Source organism: Heptranchias perlo, chromosome 31, assembly GCF_035084215.1.
Source record: "Heptranchias perlo isolate sHepPer1 chromosome 31, sHepPer1.hap1, whole genome shotgun sequence".
Taxonomy (NCBI): Eukaryota; Metazoa; Chordata; class Chondrichthyes; order Hexanchiformes; family Hexanchidae; genus Heptranchias; species Heptranchias perlo.
Window position 1 is genome coordinate 933,506 of NC_090355.1, and position 27,404 is coordinate 960,909.

General features: G+C 45.6%; 1 protein-coding gene across 1 annotated transcript; it reads left to right on the plus strand.

Moving 5' to 3' along the window:
* The first annotated feature begins 329 nt into the window (after positions 1 to 329).
* Positions 330 to 27,404, plus strand: LOC137300322 (ciliary microtubule inner protein 2A-like). The gene is made up of 7 exons (XM_067969407.1): positions 330 to 382; positions 11,077 to 11,297; positions 17,983 to 18,131; positions 18,982 to 19,117; positions 24,771 to 24,865; positions 25,758 to 25,866; positions 27,331 to 27,404. The coding sequence occupies exons 1-7, from the start codon at positions 330 to 332 to the stop codon at positions 27,402 to 27,404; spliced, it is 837 nt and encodes a 278-aa protein (XP_067825508.1).

Consider the following 27,404-nt stretch of genomic DNA (forward strand, 5'->3'; position numbering starts at 1 on the left):
AATGCCCATGTCATGTGTCCCCACGTTTACCCGTGTCATATTTAGGAAATGGCCGTGGTTATCCACACTTACTTTTGGCCAGTGGGACCGGAACGGGATCGATGAGCCCATCATGTTTGCCAGCAGGACAGTGACCTTATTCCCAAAGATCGCCTCAGTATCAAGCAGCAAGTTGAGGGTGCTGGCTGGCTGTGGTGCCACTGCTGTTGTCATGGGCACTGTAAGCTCACTACACACTGGTTGCTTAGTAACTGCTTGACACTGACAGTAAGAAAGGTGTTGTGCCCTGAGGCTCCTAAACATTCAGCAGTTGGCAACAGATCAAGAGGATGAATACTAAGAAACACCATCTCTTCACCCCAGAACCACATTATATACCTGGGTAAGTGACACTCTCAGACTGTATATAGAAGCAGTCCATCAGGGTATAAAACAACAAACTATATAGTTACTCCTTTAAATTGAATCACTGCATCAATGACCTGTTGAGAACCACCACTGATCAGTCTTTAGTCCTTATCCCGACCCCATATCCTCTCCTTTTTGCCTCCGTAACATCACCCGTCTCCGCCCCCCCTGCCTCAGCCCATCTGCTACTGAAACCCTCATCCGTGCCTTTGTCACCTGCAGACTCCGTTATTCCAATGTTCTCCTGACCGGCCTCCCATCCTCCACCCTCCATAAACGTCAGCTCATCCAAAACTCTGCGGCCCGTATCCTAATTCACACCAAGTCCCGTTCACCCATCACCCCTGTGCTCGCTGACCTACATTGGCTCCCTCACCTGATGCCTCAAACTTAAAATTATCATACTTGTGTTTAAATCTCTTCATGGTCTAGCCCCTCCCTATCTCTGTAACTTCCTCCAGCCCACCCCCCCCAAGATCTCTGTGTTCCTTTGACTCTGGCCTTGTGTGTATCTCCCTCTTCCTTTGATCTACCATTGGTGGCTGTGCCTTTAGCTGTCTAGGTCCTAAGCTCTGGAACTTCCTCCCTAAACCCTCTCTGCCTCTCCACCTCCCGCTACTCCACTTATTTGACCAAGCTCCTAATATCTCCTTTTTTGGCTCAGTGTCCATTTTTCTTTGATTATGCTTCTGTGATGCGCCTCGGGATATTTTTCTACATTAAAGATGAACAAGATTTGGGCATAATGAGCTCTGCACTGGTAAATGGAACATTACTGGCTGCTGATACTGGCTACAGTTGTGAAAGGTTTGAGAGGGTCTTAGAATGAGTGTGTGGGTGGCAGTGCACAATGAAAAGAGGAGTATCAGTGATCAGTGATTGCTGCTGTCTCTGCCTCTCTCTCTCTCTGCCTCCCTCTCTCTCACTGTCTCTCTCTCTCTCTGCCTCTCTCTCTCTCACTGTCTCTCTCTCTCTCTGCATCTCTCTCTTTCACTGTCTCTCTCTCTCTCACTGTCTCTCTCTCTCTCACTGTCTCTCTCTCTCTCTGCATCTCTCTCTTTCACTGTCTCTCTCTCTGCCTCTCTCTCACTGTCTCTCTCTCTCACTGTCTCTCTCTCACTGTCTCTCTCTCTCTCTGCATCTCTCTCTTTCACTGTCTCTCTCTCTGCCTCTCTCTCACTGTCTCTCTCTCTCTCTGCATCTCTCTCTTTCACTGTCTCTCTCTCTGCCTCTCTCTCACTGTCTCTCTCTCTCTCTCTCTGCCCTGCTCTCTCTTATTGTCTCCCTCTCTCTCTGCCTCTCTCTCTCTTTCACTGTCTCTCTCTCTCTCTGCCTCTCTCTCTCTCTCTTATTGTCTCCCTCTCTCTGCCTCTGTCTCTCTCTCTCTCTTGATGCCTCTCTCCCCCCCTCTCTCTCTCTCTCTCGATGCCTCTTTCTCTCCGCCTCTCTCTCTCTCTCCATGCCTCTCTCTCTCTGCCTCTCTCTTTCTCTCTGTCTCTCTCTCTATGCCGCTCTCTCTCTCAATGCCTCTCTCTCTCTCTGCCTCTCTCTCTCGATGCCTCTCTCTCTCTCTCTCACTGTCTCTCTCTCTCTCTGCATCTCTCTCTTTCACTGTCTCTCTCTCTGCCTCTCTCTCACTGTCTCTCTCTCTCACTGTCTCTCTCTCACTGTCTCTCTCTCTCTCTGCATCTCTCTCTTTCACTGTCTCTCTCTCTGCCTCTCTCTCACTGTCTCTCTCTCTCTCTCTCTGCCCTGCTCTCTCTTATTGTCTCCCTCTCTCTCTGCCTCTCTCTCTCTTTCACTGTCTCTCTCTCTCTCTGCCTCTCTCTCTCTCTCTTATTGTCTCCCTCTCTCTGCCTCTGTCTCTCTCTCTCTCTCTTGATGCCTCTCTCCCCCCCTCTCTCTCTCTCTCTCGATGCCTCTTTCTCTCCGCCTCTCTCTCTCTCTCCATGCCTCTCTCTCTGTGCCTCTCTCTTTCTCTCTGTCTCTCTCTCTATGCCGCTCTCTCTCTCAATGCCTCTCTCTCTCTGCCTCACTCTCTCTCTCGATGCCTCTCTCTCTCTCAATGCCTCTCTCTCTCTCTGCCTCACTCTCTCTCTCAATGGCTCTCTCTCTCTATCTCTCTGCTTCTCTCTCTCTCTCTGCCTCTTCTCTCTCTCTCTGCCTCTCTCTCTCTCTCTCTGCCTCTCAGGCCTATTCCACCATTCAATTAGATCTTGGCTGATCTGTATCTTAACTCTATCTACCTGCCTTGGTTTCATATCCCTCAAAACCTTTGCCTAACATAAATCTATCGATCTCAGTCTTGAACACTCCAATTGTCCCCCAGCATCGACAGCCTTTTAGGGGAGGGAGTTTCAGATGTCAAGCAGCTGTCGACACCTGCACAGAAAGAGCCCACAAATTCTCTCTCTCATATTGAGCTAGTGGGAGAATGACATGCGCAGTAATGACCTTACACGGGTTTCACCACATGCACCATTATATCATGGCCCTGAATCGCATGCTATTTGCCGTGTTTTTATAGCACTGAATCAGGGCGATTCACTTTTCGGGCCAGCAAATTCTGCCCCAAAATGGAACCCCCCCCACACCCCTACCTCCAGTTTCGAAATGCGATTGGACCCTTTTGTAATTCATCCGCAGAGTCCCCATTGTAATGATGCAGCACCAAAGGTATCAGCCCTGGCTCAGTGTCAGCATTCTTGCCTCTGAGTCAGAAGGTCCTGGGTTCAAGTCCCACTCCAGAGACTTGAGTACATAATCCAGGCTGATAGTTCAGTGCAGTATTGAGGGAGTGCTGCACTGTCAGAGGTGCTGTCTTTCAAATGAGATGTTAAACCAAGGCTCTGTCTGCCCTCAAGTGGACATAAAAGATCCCACATCACTATTTCAAAGAGGAGCAGTGTAATTCTCCCTGGTGTCCTGGCAAATATTTATCCCTCAACCAACATCACTAAAACAGATGATCTGGTCATTATCTCATTGCTGTTTGTGGAATCTTGCTGTGCACATATTGGCTGCTGTGTTTCCTACATTACAACAATGACCACACTTCAAAAGTACTTCATTGGTTGTATTAGAGGCTATGAGTACCATTTCATTGTATGATACAGCACAGAATGAGGTCATTTGGCCTTTAGTACCTCTGCCAGTTCTTTGAAAGAGCCATCCAGTTAGTCCCACCTGTTCTTTCCCGATAGCCCTGTAAATTTTTTCCCTTCAAGTATTTATCCAATTCCCTTTTGAATGATATTATTAGATTTGTTTCCACTACCTTTCCAGGCAGTGCATTCCAGATCATAACTCACTGCGTGAAAAATGTTTCCTCATGTCGCCTCTGGTTCTTTTGCTAATCACCTTAAGTCTTACAAATGCCTTTACAAAAGAGGGGGACGATGCAGACATTGTAGTTAAGGAAGAGGAATGTGAAATATTGGATGGGATAAACTTGGTGAGAGAGAAAGTATTAAGGAGATTAGCATCTTTGAAAGTAAATAAATCACCAGGCCCGGATGAAATGTATCCCAGGCTGTTAAAAGAAGCAAGGGAGGAAATAGCGGCGGCTTTAACCATCACTTTCCAGTCCTTACTGGATGCAGGTGCCGGAGGTTTGGAAGACTGCTAATGTTGTACCGTTGTTTAAAAAGGGAGCAAAGGATAGACCGAGTAATTACAAGCCAGTCAGCCTAACCTCGGTGGTGGGCAAATTATTGGAATCAATTCTGAGGGACAGGATAAACTGTCACTGAGAAAGGCACAGACTAATCAAGGACAGTCAGCATGGATTTGTTAAGGGAAGGTTGTGTCTGACTAACTTGATTGAATTTTTTGAGGAGGTAACAAGGAGGGTCGATGAGGGTAGCGCAATTGATGTAGTCTACATGGATTTTAGCAAGGGTTTTCACAGGGTCCCACATGGCAGATTGGTCAAAAAAGTACTAGCCCATGGGATCAAAGGGAAGGGAATACACAATAAATGGGAGGATACTGAAAGTTGTACAGGAAGAGAGAGACCTTGGAGTGCAGATCCCTGAAGGTGGCAGGACAGGGAGATAAGGTGGTTAAGAAAGCGTATGGAATACTTTCCTTTATTAGCTAAGGCATAGAATATAAGAGCAGGGAGGTTATGCTAGAACTGTATAAAACACTGGTTAGGCCACAGCTTGAGTACAGTGTACAGTTCTGGTCAGCACATTACAGGAAGGATATAATTGCACTAGAGAGGGTACAGAGGAGATTTACGAGGATGTTGCCAGGACTGGAGAATTTTAGCTATGTGAAAAGATTGGATAGGCTGGGGTTGTTCTCTTTGGAACAGAGGACGCTGAGAGGAGATTTAATTGAGGTGTACAAAATTATGAGGGGCCTCGATAGAGTGGATAGGAAGGACCTATTTCCCTTAGTAGAGAGGTCAGTGACCAGGGGGCATAGATTTAAAGTGATTGGTGGAAGGATTAGATAGGATCTGAGGAAATTTTTTTTCACCCAGAGGGTGGTGGGGGTCTGGAACTCACTGCCTGAAAGGGTGGTGGAGGCAGAAACCCTCAACTCATTTAAAAAGTACCTGGATGTGCACCTGAAGTGCCGTAACCTACAGGGCTACGGACCAAACGTGGAAAAGTGGGATTAGGCTGGGTGGCTTGTTTTCAGCCAGCGCGGACACGATGGGCCGAATGGCCTCCTTCTGTGCCGCAAATTTTCTATGTTTCTATGATTCTATCTGTGTGCTCTGGTTACCAAACCTTCTGCTATTGCAAACAGTTTCTCCTTATTTACTCTATCAAAACCGTTCATGATTTTGAACACCTCTATCAAATCTCCTTTTAATCTTCTCTGCTCTAAGGAGAACAACCCCAGCTTCTCCAATCTCTCCATATAACTGAAGTCCCTCATCCCTGGAACCATTCTAATAAATCTCCTCTGCACCCTCTCTAAGGCCTTGACATCCTTCCTAAAATGTGGTGCCCAGAATTGAACACAATGTTCCAGCTAAGGCCTAACTAGTGTCTTATAAAGGTTTAGCATAACTTTCTTGCTTTTGTACTCTATGCCTCTATTAATAAAGCCCAGGATCCCAAATACGCTTTTAACAACCTTCTCAATTTGTCTTGCCACCTTCAAAGATTTATATACATACACCCTCAGGTCTCTCTGTTCCTGCATCCCCTTTAAAATTGTACCATTTAGTTTATATTGCCTCTCCTTATTCTTCCAACTAAAATGTATGACTTCACCCTTCTCTCCGTTAAATTGCATCTGCCATGTGTCTGCCCATTTTACCAGCCTGTCCATGTCCTCCTGAAGTCTGTTACTATCCTCCTCAGTGTTTACTACATTTCTGAGTTTCATGTCATCTGCAAATTTTGAAATTATGGGGCCCGATGTTAGCAGGGCTGTGGGTTCTCGGCGGGCGTGTGGGTGACGCGCCCAGTGAAATTAGTCAGCTCCCCGCGCGATTGTAGCATACAATCCACTAATTGGATCCACTTACCTGGTCCTCCGGGTACCCCACTGCTGATCTGCGCGTCGGGCGGGCTGCGCATGCACAGTAAGATCTGTCAGCTGGAGGAGCTCTATTTAAAGGGGCAGTCCTCCACTGACAGACGCTGCAACAAACAGAAAAAATCACAGCATGGAGCAGCCCAGGGGGAAGGCTGCTCCCAGTTTAATGATGCCTCACTCCAGGTATCAATACATGGGGTGAGGAGGAGGGGGAGGACAGAGATCTTCCTCCCGGCAGGCGGGAGGGAGCGGCCCGCTTCCGCCACCAGGAAGGCCTGGCTCAAGGTGGCAGAGGAGGTCACCAGCACCACCAACATATCGCCCACTTGCATACAGTGCAGGAGGCGCTGCAATGACCTCAGTAGGTCAGCCAAAGTGAGTACACTTACTCATTCCCCTACACTCCGTCTGTTACATCACCGCCCCCAACCCACATCTCCTTCTGCACTGCCAACACTACTCTGTCACATCACCCCTCACACCCACTCAAACCTCATCCTCATCGTACCTGCACTTACTCACCTCGCCAGTACTCATCCCACCACTACCACTCTACCCAATCCTCATACAATCTCATGGCTCTATCTCATACTCACCCTCTCATGCATCTCTTTCACGGCCAGCCTCACTCAACCTGCCACTACCTGTGCTGCAGCCACAGGGCATGCATCACATATGTGCAGTAGGAAGCATAAGGCAAACGTGTCGTGAGCATGAAGGGGATGCACAAGGGTGTTTGAGGGTTTGTCATGGTTGTTACTTATATTTAATTTCTGACCAACTCACATCACATATTATATTGGCACCACTACTGCCATGTCTTCGCGAATCTTGTCTGGTCTGTGCAATAATGCCCTCTCCTGGGTATCACTATGAGGACCCACCACTGATGACACCCATTGTGTCACTGCAAAGTGGGTGTAGGTGTATTTGCGCAGACGGCTGAGAGACATCTTTTGTGCAGACGGCTGAGAGACGTCGGCGATGTCCCCGGTTGCACCCTGGAAGGATGCGGAGGAGAGGTTGTTGAGGGCAGTGGTGACTTTGACAGCGACAGGTAAGAAGATGGTGCTCGGGCCAGCCAGGAGCAGCTTGGCATGAAGGAGGCTGCAGATGTCCACGACTACATGTCGAGTGACTCTGAGCCTCCGTGTGCACTGCTGCTCAGAGAGGTCCAGGAAGCTGAGCCTCGGTCTGTGGACCCTGTGGCGAGGGTAGTGCCCTCTGCGACGCATCTCTCTCTGCGGTAGCCCTCCCTCCTGCTGTGCAGGTGGATGTGTCACAGCACTCTGTTGTGGAGCTCCACGTGTCAGAGGCTGTGTGTACCATTCAGTGTATATCTCTTTAGGGACTGTGTGTACCATTCAATATGTATATCTATTTTGGGTTGTGTGTACACTCTGTGTATACCTATTTGGGGTTCTGTATACCTTTCAGTGTGTATCTCTTTAGGGACTATGTGTCCCATTCAGTGTGTATATCTATTTCAGGAAGGGTGTGCCAATCTGTGCATATCAATTGATGTCTGTGTGTATCATTCAGTCTTTATATCTGTTAGAGGCTGTGTGTACCATTCAGTGTGTATATCTATTAGAGGCTGTGTGTACTGTTCAGTGTGTATATCTATTAGGGGCTGTGTGAACCATTCAGTGTGTATATCTATTGGAGTCTTTGTGTACCATTCAGTATGTATAACTGTTAAGGGCTGTGAGTACCATTCTGTGTATATCTATTCGTGGCTTTATGCACCATTGAGTTTGTGTATCTATTTGAGGCTGTGTGTATTATTCCAGGGTGTATATAAATTAGAGACTGTGCGTACTATTCAGCGTAGATATATATTATGGACTGTCTGTACCATTCAATGTGTATATCTATTACGGGCTGTGTGTATCATTCAATTTGTATATCTATTAGAGGCTGTGTGTACCTTTCTGTGGATGTTTATTTGGGGTTATGTGTACCATTCAGTGTGTATATTTATTAGGAGCTGTCAGTCCATCAGTGTGTATATCTATTAAAGGCTGTGAATACCATTCAGTGTGTATATCTATTAAAGGCTGTGTGTACCATTCAGTGCATACCTATTAGAGCCTGTGTGTACCGTTCTGTGTATATCTATTACAGGCTGTTTGTCCCAATCAGTGTGTATATCTATTAGAGCCTCTGTGTACCACTCAGTGCATATCTATTAAGAGCTGTGTGTACATAAGAAATTGAAGCAGCAGTAGGCCATAAGGCCCCTCAAAACTGCACCACCATTCATTAAGATCATGGCTGTTCTTTGATCACAACTCTACTTACCCACCCTATCCCTATATCCCTTGATTCCTTTAGAGTCCAAAAATCTATCGATGTCTGTCTTGAATATACAACTTAACATCCACAGCCCTCTGGGGTAGAGAATTCCAGATATACATGACCCTCTGAGTCATGAAATTCTTCCTCATCTGAGTCCTAAATGTCCGACCCCTTATCCTTAGACTATGTCCCCTAGTTCTAGACTCTCCAGCCAGGGAAAATTGTGTGCACCGTTCTATGTTGATATATTAGAGACTGTGTGTACCATTCTGTGAATATCTATTCGGAGTTATGTGCACCATTAAGTTTGTATATCTATTAGGGCAGTGTGTATCATTCAGTGTTATATAAATTAGAGGCTGTGCGTACCATGCAGTGTGTATATCTATTAGAGGCTGTGTGTACCAATTTGTGTATATCTATTCGGAGCTATATGTACCATTTAGTGTGTATTTATATTTGGGCTGTATGTAAAATTCAGTGTATATATCTATTACAGTTTGTGTGTACCATTCAGTGCATGTGTATTCGGGGTTGTGTGTACAATTCAATGTGTATATCTATACAGGCCGTGTTTAACATTCATTGTGTACATCTATTAGGGGCTGTGTGTACCATTCCGTGTGTATATCTATTTGATGCTGTGTGTACCATTCAGTGTGTATATTTATGAGAGTCTGTGTGCACCATTCTGTGTTTATATATTAGAGGCTGTGAGTGCCATTCTGTGTATATCTATTTGCGGCTGTGTGCATCATTAAGTTTGTATATGAATTAGAGGCTGTGCATACTATTCAGTGTGTTTATCTATTATAGGCTGTGTGTGACCATTCGGTGTATATATCTATTAGGAGCTGTGTGTACCTTTCAGTATGTATATCTATTATAGGCTGAGTGTACCATTCAGTGTCTATGTCTATTATGGGCTGTGTGTATCATTCAATGTGTATATCTATTTGGGACAATGGGTACCAATCAGTGTGTATATCCATATGGGGCTGTGTGTACCATTCAGTGTGTATATCTATTAGGGGCAGTGTGTATCATTCATAGTGTATATGTATCTTTCTTTGCGCTTAACTATTTGGGACTGTGTGTATCTTTCAGTGTGTATATCTATTACAGGCTGTTTGTACCATTCAGTGTGTATATCTATTAGGAGCTACATGTACTATTTAGTGTGTATATCTATTTGGGGTGTACATACAATTCAGTCTGTATCTCTACTAGAGTCTGAGTGTACCATTCATAGTGTCCGCACCTTTCAGTGTGTATATCTATTAGGGGATGTGTGTACCATTTAGTGTGTATATCTATTCAGGATGTACGTACAATTCAATCTGTATATCTATTAGAGTCTGTATGTGCCATTCTGCATATATCTATTTGGGGTTGTACGTACCATTCAGTGTGTATATCTATTAGAGTCTGTGTGTGTCCCATTCAATGTGTATATCTATTAGAGGCTGCATGTACCATTCAGTATGTATATCAATTAGGGAATGTGTGTACCATTCAGTGTGTGTATCTATTAGGGGCTGTGTGTACCATTCAGTGTGTATATCTATTGTGGTCTTTGTGTACCATTCAATGTGTATATCTATTGCAGCCTTTGTGTATCATTCAGTTTTCATATTTATTGCAGTCTGTGTGTGCCATTCAATGCATATCTATTAGGGGCTATATTACCTTGTACGAGTGGTAGGACATCCAACCCCCCCACCCCCAAACCCCTCCCCGCCCCCCATTCACTGCCTGTGTGACTGCCTTTCACATAATGTGTCCCCAGGGCTTGTTACTGAATTGACCTTCAACCTCAAAGAGATCTGCAAGGCCTCCTCACTACAATGAGCTTTCTGCAATTTTCATTTGGCTTAATGAACTCAAGATATTACTAGATAGTACTCCACAGCTCCATGGTCCCAAATTGTGCTACTTGTACCAACTCCTGGCTGGTTATTCAATTTGGGTACGGTAGCATAGTGGTTATATTACTGGACTAGTAATCCAGAAGCCTGGACTGATAATCCGGAGTCATGAGTTCAAATCCTGCCACGGCAGCTGAGGAATATAAATTCAATTAATTAAATAAAAAATCTGGAATTAAAATACTAGTATCAGTAATGGTGGCCATGAAACTACCGGATTGTCGTAAAAACCCATCTGGTTCACTAATGTCCTTTATGGAAGGAAACTTGCCGTCCTTACCCGGTCTGACCTATATGTGACTTCAAGCAATGTGGTTGATTCTTAATTGCCCTCTGAAATGGCCTAGCAAGCCACTCAGTTGTAAAATCTCGCTAAAAAAAGTCCTTCACCACATAGATGCAGCGGTTCAAGAAGGCGGCTCACCACCACCTTCTTAAGGGCGATTAGGGATGGGCAATAATCGCCAGCGACGCCCACATCCCATGAACGAATGAAAAAAAAGAATTCCAAATGGCTACTCAGTTGTGCACTTCTTGTGATTCCCGAATAATGCATCAAATAACAGGACAAGACATTTACTCATTGAATGACTGCTCAGTCTGTAATAAATGATTAAGAGCTTGGACCGAGGTCTCTGCACTGTGTGCTAACAATACATAAAGGCCCCAAAAAATCAAATCCAAACTGTGCTCTGAAACGCACATAGAGCAAAGGTCATGGGGGGGGTCGGGGAAGGGGGTATACTAGACAAGGCTAGTGCTGCCACCTTCTGCCAGCAAGAATTGCAGGCCGCCCAGAGTCCAATGGCTCTGGGCATCACATGGCAAACTTGGGGATGCCAAGTCATTCAGAACCTACAGCCAGCTGGTTATTTGGGGTGAAGAATGAGTAAAGAATGAAGTCAGTGGGCCTGTTCTTTTGTCTCCTGTACAGATATGGAGGGTACTCCCAAACATCGCCATTCCGCTACGGCAAGACTTACGGGAAAACTACCCACGATATCCTGAAGGATCCAAAAACCTCGAGAGCTGATCAGTCGATCCTGGCACCAATCACTGAGCCTCCAGATGATTGTCTCCCGGAATATGAGGAATACTGTTCCCCAGATGTATCGGACCAAATTCACCCACAGAAACTCATTCCAGGCTACACCGGTGAGTCACACCTCGCCGGGCGCTGAACCCAAATACCAGCCAACTTTTCGTAATGTTTCACAGACCAGTATCACCAACAGCTCTCCGATATCACCAGCAGGGCACCAATATCACCAACAGGGCACCAATATCACCAACAGGGCACCAATATCACCAGCAGGGCACCAATATCACCAGCAGGATGTTTCCTGACATTCCTGGCCAGCTGATCGTTTTCCATCCGGTTATTGGCCAATGACAACATTGACTGCAGACCACTCATTGCCTCAGTGTGGCCACTTTCACAGGGTCAGGGGCAGCTTCAAAACACAACAACACAAGACACCCAGATTCCAGTTCAAAACACACACCCTGTACACACTCATCTCCACACACCCTGTACACACTCATCTCCACACACCCTGTACACATTCACCTCCACACACCCTGTACACACTCATCTCCACACACCCTGTACACACTCACCTCCACACACCCTGTACACACTCATCTCCACACACCCTGTACACACTCACCTCCACACACCCTGTACACACTCATCTCCACATACCTTGTACACATTCACCTCCACACACCCTGTACACACTCACCTCCATACACCCTGTACACACTCCCCTCCCCTCACCCTGTACAATTTCCTCTCCCCTCACCCTATACACACTCCTTCCCCTCACCCTGTACACTTTCCTCTCCCCTCACCCTATACACACTCCCCTCCTCTCACCCTGTACACACTCCTTCCCCTCACCCTGTACACATTCCCCTCCCCTCACCCTGTACACACTCCTCTCCCCTCACCCTGTACACACTCCCCTCCCCTCACCCTGTACACTTTCCTCTCCCCTCACCCTATACACACTCCTTCCCCTCACCCTGTACACACTCCTTCCCCTCACCCTGTACACATTCCCCTCCCCTCACCCTGTACACACTCCCCTCCCCTCACCCTGTACACACTCCTCTCCCCTCACCCTGTAGACACTCCCCTCCCCTCACCATGTACACTTTCCTCTCCCCTCACTCTATACACACTCCCCTCCCCTCACCCTGTACACTTTCCTCTCCCCTCACCCTATAGACACTCCTTCCCCTCACCCTATACACACTCCTTCCCCTCACCCTGTACACTTTCCTCTCCCCTCACCCTGTAGACACTCCCCTCCCCTCACCCTGTACACACTCCCCTCCCCTCACCCTGTACACACTCCCCTCCCCTCACCCTGTACACACTCCTCTCCCCTCACCCTGTACACACTCCCCTCCCCTCACCCTGTACACACTCCCCTCCCCTCATCCTGTACACAACCCCTCCTCTCACCCTGTAGACACTCACCTCCCCTCACCCTGTACACAATTCCCTCCCCTCACCCTGTACAAAAAGACAAATCAGAATATTTTCTAAATGTCAGATACTAGGAACAATGGAGGAGAAAAGAAATTTGGTGTCCAGGTACACAAATCATTAAATGCCAATGGAGAGGTCCAAAAAGCAATCAAAAAGGCTAATCGAATGTTGGCTTTTATCTCAATGGGGCTGGAATACAAAAGAGTGGAAGTTATGCTTCAGTTGTATAGTTCATTGTTTAGACCCCATCTTGAGTTACTGCGTTCAGTTCTGGGCACCGCTCCTCAGGAAGGACATATTGGCCTTGGAGGGGGTGCAGCGCAGATTCACCAGAATTATATCGGGGCTTAAAGGGTTAAATTATGCGGTTATAGAATCATAGAATCATAGAAAGGTTACAGCACGGAAAGAGGCCATTCAGCCAATCGAGTCCGTGCCGGCTCTCTGCAAGAGCTATCCAGCTAGTCCCACTCCCCCACCCTATCCCCGTAGCCCTGCACATTTTTTCCTTTCAAGTACTTATCCAATTCCCTTTTGAAGGCCATGATTGAATCTGCCTCCACCACCCCCTCAAGCAGTGTATTCCAGATCCTAACCACTCACTGAGTAAAAAAGTTTTTCCTCATATCACCTCACCAAGTTTGCATAAAGTTTGCTTGTATTCCTTTGAGTTTCGAAGGTTGAGGGGTGATCTAACCAAGGTCTTTAAAATGATAAAACAATTTGATAGAATAGATACAGAGAAACTATTTTTTCTGGTGGGAGAATCCAGTACAAGGGGGCACAATCTTAAAATTAGAGCTAGGCCATTCAGGAGTGAAATCAGGAAACACTTATTCACACAAAGGATAAGGGAAATCTGGAACTCTCTCCCCCAAAAAGCTGTTGAGGCTGGGGTCAATTGGAGCTTTCGATAGATTTTTGTTGGGTAAGGGTATCAAGGGATATGGAGCAAAGGTGAGTAAATGGAGTTGAGGCACAGATCAGCCATGATCTAATTGAGTGGTGGAGCAGGCTGGAGGGGCTGAATGGCCTCCTCCTGTTCCTAATGTTCTGATGTGTTATGCAGAAACTGGAAAGATCAAATAAAGACAAAGTAGGGAATCCTCGAGAAATTAAAGGAGGGATTAGGTGATGGTTTGGCGGATATTCCATAAATACTGGAGTGGTACCCGAGGACTGGAAAGGTGGAAAATATAGTCCCGTTATTCCCAATCCCACAACAATTACTTCCCATTAGATGAACAACGCCATTACATTTTAGGGGGGAGGACTCGTTTCAGTGAGGGGGTGTTCCAAACTAATTTTAAACAACATTTTTTTAACAGAAAATAATAACATCAAATCAAAACAGCAAGGGTGGGGGTAAATCAAACCGGAAATTGTATGCCACGGAAGACGTACAGCAGATTACCAGTCAGAACTAGTTATTGCATCAGTGTACAGATCCCTGATGAGACTCATTCGAGAGTACGGTGGGCAGTTTTGGTCACCCTACCTGGGGAAGGTCCAGATGTACTAGAAAGGACTCAGGGCGAAGTGGCCAGAATGATTCCAGGCCTTTAGAGACCTGAATTATGAGGAGAGACTCTAGGGACTAAACTTGTGGTTGCTGGAGAGAAGACAGGGGGAAGAGAAATGATACAAACTTTTATAATAATGATACACGAGGTTGAGGTAAGCAGAGTATTTGACTTGGACAATGAGGCCAAAATTCACAAACCTTCAGTAAAGTTAGAGAAAGTTTTCTTCACAGGTTAGTGGATAGGGAAGAGAATGGAGCTGACTCAGGGTCTGTTGACACCTTTAAATGGGAGTTAGACCAATATCATAGAATCATAGAATCATAGAAGTTTACAACATGGAAACAGGCCCTTCGGCCCAACATGTCCATGTCGCCCAGTTTATACCACTAAGCTAGTCCCAATTGCCTGCACTTGGCCCATATCCCTCTATACCCATCTTACCCATGTAACTGTCCAAATGCTTTTTAAAAGACAAAATTGTACCCGCCTCTACTACTGCCTCTGGCAGCTCGTTCCAGTGTCATGGGCCCATATGAAATCAGTACTGTAGTCCTCCAAAACTCAAAGTTGGACAATTTCAAACCCCCACAGAAATCACTCACTCCTCTGGTAAACATAATAAGCAGCTGTTCCATCTTGCTGGCACCTTCCCTTCACCAAGGCAGCAGGCAAATGCTGGTGCAGTCCTGAGCCACTGCCAGGCCAAACACAGACAAAGCAAACCAAAGAGAGGAGACAGGGGTCATCTATACTGTAGCTGCCCTGTGTCTGGCATGAATTGGGATGTGCAGAGTTGACACAGGACTAGGAGTGTCAGCAAGTATCTGGGAAGTATGTTAACTCACCCACTGTATGCAAATACACTCCTTGTTTGTGTGGCATGGAGTGGCTCAGCCGTGGCTCAGTGGGTGGCACTCTCACCTCTGAGTCAGAAGGCTGTGGTTCTCCAGAGACTTGAGCACAAAATCCAGGCTGACACTTCAGTACAGCACCGAGGGAGCACTGCACTGTCGGAGGCACTATCATTCAGATGAGACATTAAACTGAGGCCCCATTGGCCCTCTCAGATGGACATAAAAGATCCCATGGCACTATTTGAAGAAGAACAGGGGAGTTGTCTCTGGTGTCCTGGCCAATATTTTTCCTTCAACCAACATCACTAAAACAGGTTATCTGGTCATTATCATATTGCTGTTTGTGGGATCTTGCCGTGTGCAAATTGGCTGCCGCATTTCCTACATTACAACAGTGACTACACTTCAAAAGTAAAGCGCTTTGGGATGTCCTGAGGTCATGAAAGGTGCGATATAAATACAAGTTCATTCTTTCTTTTTCTTTTATTGCATCTTATGTCCACCTGTTGTTTAAATCTTGATCCAATCTGGTCCGACATTGTGGCAGTGCTGCCCATGGGGTCACGACATTAGATAAAAGAACTGACTGTTACATAATAGAGGTTGTTTCCTAAAACAATGAGAAACTGGCCCGATTTATTGGAGCCATACCTGAGCATGCTCGGTTCTACCATGTAACGGTTTATTCCTTGCCCACTGACATGTCACCAGAGATCGTTGGACATCTGCCTGCAATTCTCTTCCTTCAGTCTTCAGGCTCTTGGAACCTTGACAACTTTCTGGCTGAACTACACCGTCCCTGTCCATGGATCTCACTTGTAGGTGTTTGGCTTTTGTGTCTGGAGTTAAGTCTTTCCTGTAACAAGTGGTTTACATTCGAACATACAAATTAAGAGCAGGAGTAGGCCATTCGGCCCCTCGAACCTGCTCTGCCATTTGATAAGATCATGGCTGATCTGATTGTGACCTCAACCCTACTTTCCCATCTACCTACTATAACCTTTGACTCCCTTTGTTAATCAGGAATCTATCTAACTCAGCCTTAAAAATATTCAGTGACCCTGCCTCCACCGCTCTCTGGGGAAGGGAGTTCCACAGACTCACGACCCTCTGAAAGAAAAAAAATTCTCCTCATCTCCATCTTAAATGGGAGACCCCTTATTTTTAAACTGTGGCCCCTAGTTCTAGTCTCTCCCACGAGGCGAAATATCCACTCAGCATCTACCCCTTCAAGTCCCCTCAGGATCTTATATGTTTCAATAAGATCACCTCTCATTCTTCTAAACTCCAGTGTTTACAGGCCCAACTTGTCCAACCTTTCCTCATAAGATAACCCCCTCATCCCAGGAATCAGTCGAGTGAACCTTTTCTGAACCGCCTCTAAAGCAATTATGTCCTTTCTTAAATAAGGAGACCAAAACTGCACACAGTATTTTAGATGTAGTCTCATCAATGCCCTGTACAACTGTAGCAAAACATCTCTACTTTTATATTCCATTCCCCTTGCAATAAATGACAACATTCCATTTGCCTTCCTAATCACTTGCTGTACCTGCATACTAACTTTTTGTGATTCATGTACTAGGACACCCAGATCCCTCTGTACCTCAGAGTTCTGCAATCTCTCTTCATTTAAATAATATACTGCTTTTCTATTCCTCCTGCCAAAGTGGACAAGTTCACATTTTCCCATACTTTACTCCATCTGCCAAATTTTTGCCCACTCACTTAACCTATCTATATCCCTTTGCAGACTCCTTATGTACTCTTCACTTTCCTATCTACCTTTGTGTCATCAGCAAATTTAGCAACCATACATTCGGTCCCTTCATCCAAGTCATTGATATAGATTGTAAATAGTTGAGGCCCCAGCACTGATCCCTGTGGCACTCCACTCGTTACATCTTGCCAACCTGAAAATGACCCATTTATGCCTACTCTCTGTTTCAGCGCTATTCGCTGCTTTCCCAGTGTAGAAAGACAAGTCAGTTCCCCATGTTAAATCCTTCATGCCGGCCAGTTACAGTGCTCTTATCACGTCTGAATTATATTTGAATGTGCGGTTTTCAGTGTTGCATTGAGATTAGAGAAAATGGGACACTTCCAAAGAATGGGTGGAAAACCCTCCTCCTGTTTTCTGGCGATGTGGGTCCAATATGAAATGAGTTTGGGCTGTTCCTAAGAAACATATGCTCACAATGCAAAACCGCATCCAATTCTGCACTCATTGGCAATCTCACTCAGACAAGGTGCCATTTCACCCGAAGCCTGGTTTAATCGCCACCCCTGGCTATCATATAATAGTCATAGGCACGTAGGAACAGGAGTAGGCCATTCACCTCCTCGAGCCTGTTCCGCCATTCAACTAAATCAGGGCTGATCTGTATCTTAACTCCATCTACCCGCCTTGGTTCCATAACCCTTAATACCCTTGCCTCACAGAAATCTATCAATCTCAGTTTTGAAATTTTCAATTCACCCAGCCTCGACAGCTTTTTGGGGGTTAGAGTTTCAGATTTCCACTGCCCTTTCTGATATCACCCCTAAATGGCCTAGCTTTAATTTGAAGGTTATGACCCCACCAGAGGAATTAGTTTCTCTCTATCTACCCTATCAAATCCTTTAATCATCTTAAACACCTCAATTAGATCATCCCTTAATCTTCTATATTCAAGGGAATACAAGCCTAGTTTATGCAACCTGTCCTCATAATTTAATCTTTTTAGCCCTGGTATCATTCTGGTGAATCTGTGTTGCAGCCCCCTCCAAGGCCAATATATCCTTCCTGAGGTGCGGTGCCCAGAACTGAGCACAGTCTCCAGATGAGGTCTACCCAAAGCTTTCTATAACTGTAACATAACTTCTAACCGTTTGTATCGCCAACATTCCATATCCCGATTGACTGGGCTGGAGAGGTGACTGTTGCACTCCTCTCATCTCTCACTGTCTTTATTCATCAGGCTACATCCCTCAAAAGTTATTCAACTATGGGGGAAACTACTACAAGGAGACCCTTGAGTCTGGATTGGACTTTCGGAGACGCCAAATGGAATACACGCAGAAACTTAAAGAGCCCGTGCTCATCACCTATATGGATGGGAGAAGGAAGGTACAAACTGTGGGTCACTGAGGGGAACGGGACGGTTAACACCCTCACCTACATCGTCAGCTATACACGTACATGGGCTGGGTAGGAGGAGGTTAGACACTGGCCTTTCACTATTATGAGACGGCACAGCATGATTTCAACCCAATGGGATTATTATTTAACTTATGAGGAGTAAGAAGGGATCTGAATTCAATTCTAGCCCAGACCAATGGGGTGAATATCCCCTCTGGCTGTAAGAGTCCAATGTGAAATGAGTTTGGGCAGTCACGGCCTACTTCCTTGTGGGCAAGGGCCAACAGTGCAGAACAGCCTCCGATGCTGCACTAATTGGCAAGCTCAGAGAAACCATGGGATGGCTGGTGTGGAGAATGGAGAAGCGTCACACCTTGCAGTAGGGGGAGCTCTTCCGGGATTGGGGCTAAGGAACATTGTTGGGGCAGAGTAGAGGGAGCTTCAGGCTGCAGCTAAGAATTCTATATCTGACCTGGAAGTACTTGAGGCTGACACAAGGTGCCTGAAGTCAGAAAGTGTTCCATTCACCCAGCACTAGGATGCCTCATCTAGATGAGCATAAAGTTCACAGAAAAATGTGGGACCCTAGAAAAGGGACAAGACTTACACCCAACAGTATGGAGCCACTGGATATGGGGACTATCATAGAGGTGAGAAATTACATGGTTAATACTCACACCTGAACTGATGCCAAGGCTCATACAACTGGACTGCAACACCCAGAAACAAGCGAGGAGGGAGAGGGGCAACAGGGAAGACACAGGCATCGACAGCAGAGGGTGTGAACATAGGCGACATAGTAACAGTCCGGCTAATGCAATGACATTCCCTTTCTCAGCTGGCAGTCGCCGGTCAGAACAGGCCACTGAAATCTGTGGCTGCAAATGTGGATCCAATAACCTGGACTAATTTGTACAAGCACAAGCATCTCTTCACCACCCAACCTCCCGAACTCCAGAGGAGAGGAATCTCAGGTACGTGACAGGGGCAATCTAAAAAAAGAAGTCAGGTTGAAAGGTGACAAATCCAAGATAACCAAAGCCTATTTCTTGGAATGTGTGAACCAGTTACATTTGAGTTAAAACAGCAGATAAGTGAACGTCCGGTGAATACTTAAACACACCCATTTCCATACCGCACTGCTTGATTTCAATCCAATGGGACGTTATTTAATTTAGGAGGAGTTAGAAGGGAGGTAAGAGAAAAACTTTCACCCAAATGGCAATCGACTTGTGGAATTAGACTCTTGTGGAGAATGTAAATAGGTCAAGAGGCAATTAGATGCACTTCTGATGAGAGAAGGGATTGAGGGATATAGTGAGAGTGTGGGTAAATGGGATTGAGGGATATGGTGGGTAGGTAGGGTTGAGGAATATGGTGAGAAGGTGAGTAGATGGGGTTGAGGGATATGGTGAGAAGGTGGGTAGATGGGGTTGAGGGATATGATGAGAAGGTGGATAGATGGGGTTGAGGGATATGATGAGAAGGTGGGTAGATGGGGTTGAGGGATATGGTGAGAAGGTGGGTAGATGGGGTTGAGGGATATGATGAGAAGGTGGATAGATGGGGTTGAGGGATATGATGAGAAGGTGGATAGATGGGGTTGAGGGATATGATGAGAAGGTGGATAGATGGGGTTGAGGGATATAGTGAGAAGGTGGGTAGATGGGGCTGGGGGATATGGTGAGAAGGTGGGTAGATGGGATATGGTGGGAAGGTGGGTAGGTGAGGTTGAGGGATATGATGAGGAGGTGGGTAGGTGGGGTTGAGGGATATGGTGAGGAGGTGGGTAGGTGGTTCTGATCTATGAAAAGGAAAGGGTTTGTTGAGTCTAATGGATTTTACCGGTTTCTAAAAAATCATCTGTTTTTATAATTTTGACCCACATCACAACTCACAGTGAGGCAGCCTGATTCAACATCCAGTCACAATTTATTTAACCATCATACTGCTGAGTTCCAAATTCAAGCTGAATAACAAATCTTCTATTCTGTTGAAAAATAAAATAATTTACAATCTCAACTTCACATTATTTTTATCACCAGTGATGATTTTGTCCTGCTCTTCACAGAGGCCCGGTAATGTAATCCCACAGGAGTGAGACCCGATAATGTAATCCCACAGGAGTGAGATCCGATAATGTAATCCCACAGGAGTGAGACCCGGTAATGTAATTCCACAGGAGTGAGACCCGATAATGTAATTCCACAGGAGTGAGGCCCGATATTGTAATCCCACAGGAGTGAGACCCGGTAATGTAATCCCACAGGAGTGAGACCCAATAATGTAATTCCACAGGAGTGAGGCCAGATATTGTAATCCCACAGGAGTGAGACCCGGTAATGTAATCCCACAGGAGTGAGACCCAATAATGTAATTCCACAGGAATGAGGCCAGATATTGTAATCCCACAGGAGTGAGACCCGGTAATGTAATCCCTCAGGAGTGAGACCCGATATTGTAATCCCACAGGAGTGAGACCCGATATTGTAATCCCACAGGAGTGAGACCCGATAATGTAATCCCACAGGAGTGAGACCCGATATTGTAATCCCACAGGAGTGAGACCCGATATTGTAATCCCACAGGAGTGAGACCCGGTAATGTAATTCCACATAAGTGAGACCTGGTAATGTAATCCCACAGGAGTGAGACCTGATATTGTAATCCCACAGGAGTGAGACCTGGTAATGTAATCCCACAGGAGTGAGACCTGATATTGTAATCCCACATAAGTGAGACCTGGTAATGTAATCCCACAGGAGTGAGACCTGGTAATGTAATCCCACAGGAGTGAGACCCGATATTGTAATCCCACAGGAGTGAGACCTGGTAATGTAATTCCACATAAGTGAGACCTGGTAATGTAATCCCACAGGAGTGAGACCTGATATTGTAATCCCACAGGAGTGAGACCTGGTAATGTAATCCCACAGGAGTGAGACCTGATATTGTAATCCCACAGGAGTGAGACCCGATATTGTAATCCCACAGGAGTGAGACCCGATATTGTAATCCCACAGGAGTGAGACCCGATATTGTAATCCCACATAAGTGAGACCTGGTAATGTAATCCCACAGGAGTGAGACCTGATATTGTAATCCCACAGGAGTGAGACCCGATATTGTAATCCCACAGGAGTGAGACTCGATATTGTAATCCCACAGGAGTGAGACCCGGTAATGTAATCCCACATAAGTGAGACCTGGTAATGTAATCCCACAGGAGTGAGACTCGATATTGTAATCCCACAGGAGTGAGACCCGGTAATGTAATCCCACAGGAGTGAAACCCGATAATGTAATCCCACATAAGTGAGACCTGGTAATGTAATCCCACAGGAGTGAGACTCGATATTGTAATCCCACAGGAGTGAGACTCAATATTGTAATCCCACAGGAGTGAGACCCGATATTGTAATCTCACAGGACTGAGACCAGGTGATGTAATCCACAGGACTAGAGGTGGGATCCCACCAGAACGTGGCAGGAAACCAGCTGCTTTGTTTCCAGGATTTTGCAGCCTGCCTTGTAAAAGGAGGAGCCTCTGCCCACTCCTCACAGGACAAGTGATGGCGAGGGGCCAGGTTCTGAGACCTGGGACCTCCTACATCAGGAGTGCCCACTTCCCCAGTCATCAGGGACCCAGCATTGGTTCTGGAGGCAAGTACATCAAGAGAGATGAGGTATACCAGCCTCCAGATGGCTGCAAGTGGGGCCCACAGGGTACCAGGCAAGGGATGAATCTACACAAGAGGGGTCAAAGTGGAGATGCCCGGAATGTCGGGTAGGGGGGCAACTTCCAACTGCTCCCCCAATGCAGCCAGGCACCAGATTTACATAGAAACATAGAAAATAGGAGCAAAGTAGGCCATTCGGCCCTTCGGGCCTGCTCCGACATTCAAAATGATCATGGCTGATTGTCTAACTCAGTACCCTGTTCCCGCTTTTTCCCCATATCCCTTTAGCATTAAGAAATATATCTATCTCCTTCTTGAATACATCTAACGACTTGGCCTCCACTGCCTTCTGTGGTAGAGAATTCCACAGGTTCACCACCCTCTGAGTGAAGAAATTTCTCCTCATCTCAGTTCTAAATGGCATACCCTGTATCCTGAGACTGTGACCCCTGGTCTGGACTCCCCAGCCATCGGGAACATCCTCCCTGCATCTAGTCTGTTCAGTCCTGTTAGAATTTTATATGTTTCGATGAGATCACCTCTCATTCTTCTAAACTCTAGTGAATATAGGCCTAGTCGATCCAATCTCTCCTCATACGCCAGTCCTGCCATCTCAGGAATCAGTCTGGTAAACCTTCGTTGCACTCTCTCCATGGCAAGGACATCCTTCCTCAGATAAGGAGACCAAAACTGCACACAATACTCCAGATGTGGTCTCACCAAGGCCCTGTATAACTGCAGTGAGACATCCCTGCTCCTGCACTCAAATCCTCTTGCAATGAAGGCCAACATACCATTCGCCTTCCTAACTGCTTGCTGCACCTGAATGCTCACTTTCAGTGACTGGTGTACAAGGACACCCAGGTCTCCCCTTTTCCCAATCTATCACCATTCAGATAATAATCTGTCTTTCTGTTTTTACAACCAAAGTGGATAACCTCACATTTATCCACGTTATACTGCATCTGCCATGTTCTTGCCCACTCACTCAACTTGTCGAAATCACATTGAAGCCTCTTTGCATCCTCCTCACAGCTCACATTCCACCCCAGCTTTGTGTCATCTGCAAACTTGGAAATGTTACATTTAGTTCCCTCATCCAAATCATTGATATATATTATGAAAAGCTGGGGCCCAAGCACTGATCCCTGCGGTACCCCACTAGTCACTGTCTGCCACCCGGAAAAAGACCCGTTTATTCCTACTCTCTGTTTCCTGTCTGTCAACCAATTCTCAATCCCAGCCAGTATATTCCCCCCAATCACATGTGCTTTAATTTTGCAAACTAACCTCTTGTGTGGGACCTTATCAAAAGCCTTCTGAAAATCCAAATACACCACATCCACTGGTTCTCCCCTATCTATTCTACTAGTTACATCCTCAAAAAACTCCAGTAGATTTGTTAAGCATGATTTCCCTTTCATAAACCCATGCTGACTTTGTCCAATCCCATTAATGTCCTCCAAGTGTTCTGTTATCACATCTTTTATGATAGGCTCTAGCATTTTCCCCACTACTGATGTTAGGCTAACTGGTCTGTAATTCCCTGTTTTTTCTTTCCCTCCTTTTTTAAATAGTGGGGTTACATTTGCCACCCTCCAATCTGTAGGAACTGTTCCAGAGTCTATAGAATTTTGGAAGATGATCACCAATGCATCCACTATTTCCAGGGCCACTTCCTTTAGTACTCTGGGATGTAGATTATCAGGCCCTGGGGATTTGTCAGCCTTTAGCCCCATTAATTTCCCTAGCACTATTTTTTTACTAATACTGGTTTCCTTCAGTTCCTCCCTCTCACTAGACCCTTGGTTCCCTAACATTTCTGGCAGGTTATTTGTGTCCTCTTTTGTGAAGACAGAACCAAAGTATGTGTTTTAATTGTTCTGCCACTTTTTTGTTCCCCATTATAGTTTCTCCCATTTCTGACTATAAGGGACCTACATTTGTCTTTCCTAATCTTTTTCTCTTGACATATTTACAGAAGCTTTTACAGTCAGTTTTTATGTTCCCTGCTAGTTTCCTCTCATACTCTATTTTTCCCCTCTTAATCAATCTCTTTGTCCTCCTTTGCTGAATTCTGAACTGCTCCCAATCCTCAGGCTTGCCGCTTTTTCTGGCAATTTAAATATGTCTCCTCTTTGGATCTAATACTATCCCTAATTTCTTTTGTAAGCCACGGTTGAGCCACCTTTCCTGTTTTATTTTTGTGCCAGACAGGAATGAATAATTGTTGTAATTCCGGCACACGTTCTTTAAATATTAGCCATTGCCTGTCCACCATCATCCCTTTTAGTAAAGTTCCCAAATCTATCATAGCCAACGCGCACCTCATACTTTCGTAATTTCCTTTATTTAGATTCAGGACCCGAGTTTCGGATTCAACTACTTCACTCTCCATATTAATGAGGAATTCTATCATGTTATGGTCGCTCTTCCCTCAGGGAACCCGCACAACAAGATTGTTAATTAATCCTTTCTCATTGCACAACACCCAGTCCAGGATTGCCTGTTCTCTAGTTGGTTCCTCAACATATTGGTCTAGAAAACCATCATGTGCACACTCCAGGAATTCCTCCCCCACAGTATCATTGCTAATTTGGTTTGACCAATCTATATGTAGATTAAAGTCACCCATGATTTATGTTTGCATGGAACAAGAAGACACCGGAGATGGCACTTATGCTCTCAGGCCCCATGTAAATTAGGTGCCCTCTCACTGACCCCAAAAACTCCATTGGCGCTGAGGGCACCAGTGAGCACTCTGCCAGCACCACCACCGGGTCAGCCTCTTGTGGGTTTACAGGGCGTCAGTATCGAGTCCCTGAGAGTCCTGAACTCGTTAACAATTTGACTCCCATGTTGTGGTGAGGAGGAAGCACCAGGATAGGCGGCAGCACATTGTGTACAGATTAATGATACTCTGTCCTCCTCTCATTGCTCGGTATAGGTTACACTGGATTTATTCCACGAATAGGCAACGAGTTTGCACATCCTTACCGAGAACGGGTGAAAGATGCCATGGACAAGTTTCAGCACAAACAGGTACCTGCCCTCTCTGACACTGTATTCAAGGGCACCCTGCCGAATGCTTGTGGGAGGTGGGGGTCCCTTCGTTTGAAAACCTTTTCCCTTCATACTTTGATTGCTAGCCCTTTAAACTTAACCCTTGGAGCACCAATACTTTATATCATTGGGGTGCAACCAGACTGCTGGCACAAGCGAGTGGATAATTTATCGGTGGTGACGCTTCCCTTTTTGATGCTTAAACATCATCTCAAAGGGTGATATATGTAATAAATTGGATAGCCCAGGTGGTGAAGGATAGAATACTAGAGCCTGGTCTTCAGTTGCTTCCAAGCCTTTATTCACAGAGATTCCCCTTACCCACTCCACATCCTAAATAACTCGCATATAAATGGATACAAGAGAGTCCCCAATTGATACGCACCACCTGAATACAATTAACACTAATTGATATAAATCATTAGGAGGGTGTGTAATGTTGAGCTGTGCGAATAAAGGCTTGGAAGCAGCTGAAGACCAGGCTCTATTATTCTATCCTTCACGACCTGGCTATCCAATTTATTATATGGGGGAGGGGGAGAGGCTCGATTTGTGGAGCCTGAAGGGGGAGCTCTCGTGCTCTCCTGCTACTCTTGGTCTCATTCACCTTTCGGGTCCTCTGCAGCCCAGCCGCCAACTGATACCGCGCTCTTCTCAGTTCAGTCCTAAAATGGCATTGGAGTCCGCAATTTAAATACTTCAAGCAGCTAGATGCCCTTCTCAGGCAGCCCCTCAGCCCCCCTGATCCCAGTAGAATACCGACGGCCACTGCGATAACGGGAGCAGTGAGTTCACATGCAAAAAGATTTGCCCGTTTTCAATTTGAAATCTCAAACAGGAGGTGCCCTAATTGTGGACCTTTTCCTTTCAGTACTTTGTGAGGAACAAGCTGAGAGGTTACCGAGAAGTTGATTCACAACCTGAAAGTAAACTTTACCTCAACTCACCGCTGGTTCCTAACTATGGTGGTCATGTGCCAGGTATGTTTTGTTTATGACGGTACAGTCACTGCGCACACCCTCCATATACCGTACACTCATTGAACACTGATGTACACACTGACTACTCGCTGGATTCTCACTTACTGAGTACACAAGTACACTTAGCAAATTTCATACGATTGACGGATGTTTTTATAGTTTTAGGATTGTCCAAAGTTGAACAAAGGAATGATCTGGGATAAGGGTGACTTTACTCTTTAGTTAGGCACATCACTTTTCAGATCGTCCAAAGTATTGCTGAAGTATCTGCCACGCTACTACTGAAACAGCAAAGTTCATTCCTGAGCAGGTTGCTTAGCACCACATTTGACGAGCTCCACCTGTTAAACATTCTTCAAGTATTCTAGGAACAGGAGAAGGCCATTCAATTAGATCATGGCTGATCTGTAGCTCAGCTCCATTTATCCACCTTGCTTCCGTAACCCTTAACCCCCTTACCTAACAAAAATCGATCAATCTCAGTTTTGAAATTTTCAATTGACCCCCAGCCTCAACAGCTTTTTGGGGGAGAGAGTTCCAGATTCCCACTCCCCTTTGTGTGAAGAAGTGCTTCCTTACATCACCCCTGAATGGCGTAGCTCTAATTTTAAGATTATGCCCCCTTGTTCTGAACTCCCCCACCAGAGGAAATAGTTTCTCTCTAAATACCCTATCAAATCCTTTAATCATCTTAAGCACCTCAGTTAGATCACCCCTTAATATTATATACTCCAGGGAACAGACTATAAGGTCAGGTGGCTTGTTTCCAGTCATCTATAAAATATTTAAAATGTTACATTTCCTGTCAACTTTTCCCATTATAACTTCCTCTGTTTGGAATGGAAACTACCTATGTAAACTTGTTGCACTGTGATTACACTCTCCCTTTCGTGGAGGTGCTGCAGCTCTACCACTGGGGGGCAGGCTGTAATTACAACAGAAGTTTACATAGGTGGTTTCCATTATAAATGAGGACATAGGAACTTATAATGAAAACATAAAAATAAAGACTGATCCTATGACTTTAAAACAAGGACTGAATTACATCAGCCCAGTCTGGTCCAATTATCCCCTGCCCTCTAACCCCACTTCACCTGAAGATTCTGGTTCTGTTTCCCCATGAGCAATAATACAGTATAACAGTGTAATATAACACAGCCTGATGCTGAGTATAGCACCCTGACCTCTGCGCCCCCCCCCCATCCCCCAAGCAATGGTTTTCATGTCAGGATGGACAAGTGGATTTTTTTTACCAGAATTCTGGTTGAAAATATGTGCACTAGATTTCTCACTAGCCTTAAGCAGCTACCTGCTGTAACAGGTAGATGTATCAGTCAGTAACATGTAATGAAAGCTATGAGACTGTGACACTTCAGGCTGGTTCGTGAGCTCATTCTTTTGCCAGCTGATGTGATTAGAACCATTATTCTGTTTCTCAATGGTTCAATGCCTTGTGTTTTACAGGGTCTAACTTTGATATCGGATCAACATTCGGCAGGAATTCCAGGATCGCTCATAGACAAATCCACTGTCAATGA

What these genes read in the sequence shown, in the direction of transcription:
- LOC137300322 (XM_067969407.1), top strand. Translation starts at nt 330, where the DNA reads ATGAATACTAAGAAACACCATCTCTTCACCCCAGAACCACATTATATA. An exon ending in ATATGGATGGGAGAAGGAAG is followed by an intron (nt 18,132 to 18,981) that starts GTACAAACTGTG and finishes TCCCTTTCTCAG; the next exon opens with CTGGCAGTCGCCGGTCAGAA. An exon ending in ACAAGTTTCAGCACAAACAG is followed by an intron (nt 24,866 to 25,757) that starts GTACCTGCCCTC and finishes TTTTCCTTTCAG; the next exon opens with TACTTTGTGAGGAACAAGCT.